We start from the raw sequence: 8,217 nt of genomic DNA, 5'->3' as shown, positions 1-8,217 counted from the left end.
GAATCGTGTATGGACATATGACTAATTTAATGAAAAGTAATAGTGCGTCAATATATATATATATGGGCGTGTGTGTGTGTGTGTGTGTGTGTGTGTGTGTGTGTGTATGTATCGTTTACATATTTTTTTTCATTTTATTTATATCGTATTTTTAAGCATAAAAATATAATTTTATAGTAAATATCTATCCTATATTATATACTTAGAATGGTATGTTAAATGTTGCCTTTTTATCAAATGAAATTACATACATTTTTAAAAAATAATATCATAAACAATTATTTGTAAGAAAATTGTTGATTCGTTTAAAATAGTAAACTGCCACGATTGTTTCGATATTTTGATCATTTCTACCCTCACCCCTGCACCACTCAAAAAGAGCAGATTATTCCATCCGGATGCCATTACAGATGGATCTGATAGTAAAGGTAATTTATGCAATACTTTCCTTCCCACGTGCAGTAAAATGAAATTTTCATAAATGAATTGTAGCGTATTTGTGTACGGAAAAAAATTAAGCAGATCAAAAAGCATGTATAATACAAATTTCCCATCTTACATTAATATTTTTAATCTAGATAGATTGCACAAATTTTACTTTAAGTGAACTTTGACCGATGAATATTCTTAAAGATACAAAGCTTTGGATTTTTCCATGTACAATGTATGATCGAATAATGTCAAAAACTGAAGAAATTATGCGAGATCATACGTGCACGCCAAGTTCGTAAATTAACACTAATGGAAGATAACAAAAAAGAATGACTCAACAATTTTTCAAAATCCTATTAACTTTCTTAAAACAATTTTCGAGTAGATAATAAGATATGTATATATATATATATATATATATCGGATTATTATTAAGTAGTACTAATAATAATAATAATAAACGGATTTTTACTTCATCTAAATCGTCCCGTTTAATCTTTCGATTATTTTTCAAGTTTTTCCTCTCTTTACCAGAAGCTTTGCTCTCGAGTATTTAGTTTTTAATAATTATATTTACTCAATAAATTTGATGTATATATAATCATTCATTGTATTAATAAATATACGTATAATCATCATATATCATCCTTCTCCCTTACATTATTTCAAATGTACAGTAGTTTACTAATGTTCCCCGCTACACATAATAAATAACAAAATTTCATTCGATCTTACGTAATAACGATATTATTTTGCAATATAAATAAAATTAATTTTTAGGTAAAAATAATTGATAGAAAAAAATGTTAGATTGCAAAATAACAGTCGAAAATCTAAAGTCCATTCATACTTATATAATGCTAGATGATTATTTGAAGTTTACCAAGCCGAATGCGTAAATCACAATAGGAAAGTACACAAGTGAAAACAGATTGAATCACGACTCGGATGAATCACCTTTCTGCTCGATTCTCATTCCCATTGGCGTCAATATTTACAACATCCGCAATACGATTTGATCGCAATAGGAGAAAAATTGTAGAAATCCTATCGGCCTCACTTTATCGCGAGATTACGGTAAAAACGCGGGATGGAGAAAAGTGCTTAACAGGGCGCTGAGTTATGTCGGTTCATATATTAATATAAAGGACCACTAATTTGCGGCCGATAATTACGTGAGCGCCCTTGACTAATAGGTAACGACAGTCGATCGTTTTTCATTGGGAGCAGGTGCCATGTGTGCACGTTACGCGCGACCGCACTATCTACACTCCCTCCCACTTACTTAAATCTTGATGGCCGTTATTAAAGTGTGCCACTTGAGTAAAAACCATCTCGCTCGTTTATTGTGATGTACCATAAAAATGAAAAATTCATTGAGTCCCGAATTGAGCGGTTGCTCACATTTTTTGCTGTATTTGTCCTATCGATTTTTCGCCCGACGACTTGTTCGTTTAATTAATAGGTTAGGGTATCTGTAAAGTAAAAAAGACCGAAGGGATTATGTTTTAGGCGAATTTTTAAGCGCATACGTCACTTCCAAATGTATTCTCAGACAAATAACGTTTGCTTCTTTTGTAACGAGAATGAACGAAAACGATAATGAAGGCCCATTTGAAGATTTTAATCGACAATGAATGATTATTTACATTATTTACAGTGTGCACGAACATTACAATATGTGCGTACAATTAACGGATAGCGATTTAGCTCTTAGCAGTAGCACTCTACACTCAGCAATGGCTGCAATATAAACAAACAACAAATACGTTTTCCAAAGGAGAAGAGTAATAAGAATTACCGTTGTTAAAATGACTGGCTAAAGAGTAATGCACAATTAGATGGCTTAAATGAATATTCGTAAAAATTAGTGTAAAGTGGATAAATTTGCAAAAATCTAGAAATAGTTAAACTATTACTTGAAACTAATTTCAATACCGATTGAATTGTCGATTAAACATGATTGATGATTATTAATACGTGCATTTATTATTTAATAAATGTATATATATATTACATGAAAATATCCATTAATAGATACAATGCTCCTACTATTACTATATTGTCAAATAAAAAAATCTCTTATAATTAAGTTTAAAAAGTAAAATATAATTTATTTTAATGATAAATGTAAATCATAGTTTAGAGTAATTTATCAGTTTTTACTTATAACTTAATTAACCATATTTCATTCTACTAATGATAAAATAATTTATAATTGCAATATTTTTTTACAGGACTATATTTACAAATACAATAAATTACTCAATCGATTTTGCTTTATTTTAACAAAATGAATTTTCTTTATAGCGTTAATGATAAAACGAATAAGTTTCTTACAGCAATATTCTGTTTCAGGAAGAAGAGATTCGTCATAAACATACATAGCACATAATGTTTATCAGATTCTGTAAGCAATCTTCCAACGGTATGTAAATTGTCATCATATTCACTTCATCATAAAATGAAATTAATAACCTATGCGCAAGCGCCCGTCTTTGTTTTCAAGAATACAACGTACTATATTTAAATATATCAAGCAACAATTCTATTGAAATCCACCGCTACAGTAAATCCGTAGATTTGCCGAACAATGAGTACCCGCTGTAAGCAGATATATCCAATGAATAGGTACACATCGTAGGTACAATTTTATTGAATGTAGGAAGTGCATTGAGAAGGGAAAAATTGCCTAAGAAAGTATATTATTAGTCTATCAATGTCTTGGATACGCGCATTCGCATCTACGTGTACCTTGTTTGACAGCATCATTCAAGTCAATCATTATGTTTGTTCGGAATATGTACATCCATACATGGTTTTTCTATTGATGCATTATTTTGTTTATATTGCCGGTACATACCGCTATTTTATTTAAGTACGGATCTTTTATCTCACAGATGCAGAGAATTTTTATTTGTCGCGATGAAAAACTACGTATAAAAAATCGTTTGCGCGAGGGAACTGAAAGAACAATAAGGCATTTGTGCACGAAAATGTAAGACGATAATGAGGCGTTAAAAGAAAAGAAAAAACATTATTAATACGACAGGTATTCAATTTTCCAAATAAAACGGTATCGATTAATTAATCGAATATAGAAATGAGCGATGTGTGTGTGGAATTAAATTTTAATAAATTTTACTGAAATCACATCTTACATCACACAACTTACGGCACATTTTACTGAAATTGTAGCTTTTATTATCATAATAATATTTACATTTGGGCTTACAATATCATTATTAATATTTGGTTACATTTATGTTATGGTTAAGCCAAATTTTCGCATTTAAACTTTCAAGGCTCTAATGAATGTTCGAAAAACTTTGGGCGACTTCATTCAATTACAAATGCACGAGTAATGTTGAAGTAATAATAAACTATCTTGCGATAGAATGATAAAGTGCTAACGAATTATTTAGAAAATATGCATTCGACCATTTTACTCAATTGCCTCGACGACCGAAGCTTCCGAATGGAAAAGCCTAGTTACTGCTTGCCCTCTCTTCCTCCGCATTGCAGTATCGGCGTCCAGCTTATAGAGTGACGAGGCACCGGAAAATTCCTACAAAGTAGTTGAATTTTAATTCGATAAATCATCGAGAGAGATTAGCGACACCGAGACGGTTTGTCTAGATTCGCTATCGCGGCACTATAAGAGAGCTTGCGAGTCTCGAATAGTAATCGCATAGTAATACACTCGCAAACAATGGTGAGTGATGGCGATAAATCTTGGCCACTCGCACGAATCTTTCTCATTTTTTTGTATTTTTATATATATATATATATATATATATATATATATTGCGGGGATATAAACGAGAAGGTCGCTCTGCACATTGTTTTAGCACCGTTTCCGACCTTTCGAACCCGTGATTTGACTGGCTACAATATTAACGGCGTCAATCGTATTTAACCATCGACTTCGCCACCTATTCTCGCGAAATTCCTATCTCCGCATTCACGGCAAAACGAGGTCCTTACGCATATTTTGCGCTTTACATTATTAAGGTCGATCAAATCAGAGATGAAATGGGAAAGGAATTAATTAGATGATTAAAGAATTTGTTGCTCTTATTGGTGGTCACGAGGTCATGTCATCATAAGGAACACGTACGAGTATCGATTATAAACATATGTCTCAAAATGTCAAAAAAGGAGAATTTCATACGGAAGCACGACTACTATTTTCATTACAACGATAAAACCAATTATTATAAACATTGTCGATTACTTATCATATTCTGTAGCGAAATATTTTGTTCGTGTATGGAGTATATATAGGGAGCGGCCAAATTCATCGATATTTCCATAAATATTAGATTCCTAAAAGTTAATAAATCTGTTTTTTAATTTGAACATTACTTATATGACTCTTACATTAAGAAAATACGGTAGCAATTATTTTAATAACAATTTATAAATGAAATGAAATTCAAGCATTATAATTTAGATTGACATGTAATATAGGTTTTAGCGCAACTAAGAAGAATAATTTCAGGATTTTAAATAATGGTTGAATTTAAATGAGATAAATAAATTCTCATTCTTCTTTCGACTACAAGCTCGCGATAGAATTAATCTAAGGTTACATAAATTCTTAAACAGCCAACAAATGTCTATAATTTTATGTTCATAAGTAATAATTGCATATGTTTCTCATAGTCAATCTTTTGCGAAATTTAATTTTAAATAAGATTGAAATGAAAACTTTCAATTTATACATTCATTTACATATTAACAATCTAAAAAAATTCGTAAGGAAGTTGTTTACCGCTAAGATAAGCAAAAAATATGAATAATTTAAGTTTAAAACTAAAGCTAAACTCGCGTTCAAGATTTTTATTATCGGCTTTACTTTAAATATCGTCTTTTAAATAATTGCAAAAGAAAAGGAAAGAAAAAATAATTCAATTTTAATGAAATTTATTTTCAAATATGTCTATAAAAGCAATTTTAATTTTAATAATATTCTTGTATATTATTTTTAAAGCTTAAAACTCATTTTATATCTTAACTTTATATATATTAGCTTTAGTAAAGTATCATCATAAGATCATTTGTAAGATTTATGAGACTATATTATTTAGTGTTTTTTTTTTTTTTTTTTTTTTTTTTTTTTGTTGAACTCATTAGTAATATTAATGCATTTTTTTTTTTAGTGAAATCGTGAAATTGTCGTTAACATTTATAGGCTGGAGTTATAATTCAGTGTCCGGGCTTCTACAATTTATAAAATTTAAAGAGAGATTACTGTGTAAAATAATAAATATTTACACGAAATCTTTATTGTATCCTTTTTTCATTAACATTTTTTCTGGTTCTTTTTATTGTTTTTTTTTTTTTTTTAAACTTGTTTCGTTATATTTACCTACACGAGCCTTTACGAGAGCGTGTAAATTTATAATAATTCACATAACAAGATGTTGATATTAAATTCTTTTTATTCAATATGACACGTACATCTGCGTATTCGTTTATAAAACAAGATACAATATGCGAAGAGCAATAAGAGAATGATGATTTTTTTTTTTGCTTTTGTTTTATTTTTAATACACTGACTCGTCACTTCTATTACTTGCGAATATTGTTCTTCAATCACCAATCTCTTACATATATTGTAGGAATTGTTGTAGCATGCAATTTACACAAACATACAAAATAGTATGGGAAGATGTTTTCGATTATCCCCGGGGCTTGCGCTACAATTTTAGATATTTCTTATATTTTTACCGACGCACGTATATTAAATATAACTGTTGAGATCACCGTTCCGCTATTTTATATGACTTTCTCCTTTTTGCGTATTCTCGGGCAATTTTCAATTTTCAGTGCAACAAGCCCCATAGTTTTCATAGCCTATAATCTATGTAATGGTTAATCGATAAATTTGTTGTTGTTGATCATCCAAATGAAATTGTTTCAATGAGTAGTATTACTTTCCTTCATTTGTAATTGCTCAAAATTCTCAAAATTATAAAGCGTATATTAAAAGTAATTCCAATGTACCCGAGGAGAGTAATTATAAATTATGAAATTGCTTATGAAGATTATTCGTGAACTTATTCGTTAACTCAATCCCTTTTTTTTTTTTTTTTTTTTTTTTTTTTTTTAGAATATTTAAAGTAGTTATGGAATTATAACTGAAGTCAGAGAAAAGAAAATAAGTGGGAAAGATATAGTAGGAACACTAAAACTCAGTTGATTAACTAACGCTCGCATATACTGATTTTGAAAAGTTTGACAAGATAGCTTGAACGTTATTTATTTTGCGCGCTTGAACTTTTCATCTTACAACTAAAGTGAAGCAATGAATACTCTAGATACTTCACTTTATACATTATAATATTAATGATAATTTAAAGTAGATGGTCATTATTAAAATGTATCTCTTGGTTCAGTATGAATTTGCGTTTTATTGGGATAATGAAAACTGGTTTACCAATGGTGCAATGAAGATTCTCTTTCCTGGTTAGGAGAAAAGCATTTACAAGCTACTGTGGGTAAAAATTATAAAATTCAAATGTGTCTGAACATTAAAGCATGATACATTATAAATAAGATATTGTAAGTTGGTGGGCAATTATTTTGCATTTACTAATTCTCGTTTTAATCTCTCGAAGATAATCGACTATAGCTAAGATAAGAAAATGAAAATTGTTCCTCTTCATTCGATTATCGCATACAATTTCAATATTTTCGTGGTAGATTTAGTTTTACCTATAAAAGAAAAATTAATTATAATTATCATAAGCTTTTTATAAGATAAGTCGGCATTGATATTAATAATTAAATAAATTATTCGTTTTAATTTCTTTCTATAAATTCAACATTATTATTTTAATTTTGGCAAATGTAATCCTAGCGAAATAAGTTTGCCGACTTTCGTACTACTTACACGATGATCAGAAGCATCTGCAAATATGCCAAAGTCTCTGCTACGAAACTGCATACCGTAAGAGAAACTTTGCAATTTTATCCCAATTATACTGTACTTTATGCTGCTTTTTTCTTCATCTTTTTTTTCTTTTTCTTTTTTTCTTTTTTTTTTCTCTTTTGCCATAAACATCTTTGTACATGATAAAATACATTATTCCTGGGTGTGCGTATAAAGCTAATTTTCAATAATGACGAAAATTACATAATTTAAGCAAAGACTCGATAGCTCTTGTTAACAGTGCACCGAAAGCATTTTAACGCTCATTAATACTTTAGTAGCCAATTTCAAATGCAATATCAAATATACAAAACTTATTGGAATTCGGGGCTAGTAAATTTTAATTCCGCTGGCCTACCATGAAATTATAGTTTTAAAACAATAAGAAACTGATTGAAACTGCAGCGACTGTAGAGAAACTGCGAACTTCAGCACCTGCAATTACTTTGACGGGCCCGGGCTCTTAAGCTCGAAAGTCTTTAAAAAATGCGATACTCCGGATATTCCCGGGCGAGTTCGCAATTTTTCAAAGAGGCCGCAAAAAGCCGGACGGCGTTAAGAGGCGCGCAAAGTCAACCCGTTTCTCTTCATGAACGAGAGGGCGAAAGATACTCGATCATTGTCTTTGGGCGGCAACTCACTCACCCCTGGTGCCGCACATTTAAAAGGCTCCGGGACTAACGTCAAAAATGTTTAAAATATGAGGAAGCCATTATGTACATCGCGCACTGCGGTCCAAATAGGTTAACGAACTGACCTCCAGCTCCATCCGACCCCCTCCCGACCCCGCTCACGTGCCCCACACCACCCAATCCCAATCTCACCCCATCCCATCCGTCGTGCCA

At 30.8% G+C, this 8,217-nt stretch overlaps 1 protein-coding gene across 1 annotated transcript in view; it reads left to right on the top strand.

Annotated features, from left to right (window-relative positions):
- The first annotated feature begins 2,797 nt into the window (after positions 1–2,797).
- Positions 2,798–8,217, top strand: part of LOC105364380 (transcription initiation factor TFIID subunit 1) — a 54,791-nt gene continuing 49,371 nt past the window's right edge. Inside the window, 1 exon segment of the mRNA XM_011502291.1 lies at positions 2,798–2,860. Within this exon segment, the coding sequence (XP_011500593.1) occupies positions 2,827–2,860 (34 nt within the window). The 5' untranslated portion in view covers positions 2,798–2,826.

The sequence above is a fragment of the Ceratosolen solmsi genome, unplaced genomic scaffold (assembly GCF_000503995.2).
Source record: "Ceratosolen solmsi marchali unplaced genomic scaffold, CerSol_1.0 scaffold31, whole genome shotgun sequence".
NCBI classification, from domain to species: Eukaryota; Metazoa; Arthropoda; class Insecta; order Hymenoptera; family Agaonidae; genus Ceratosolen; species Ceratosolen solmsi.
This window is presented reverse-complemented; position numbering and strand designations above follow the sequence as displayed.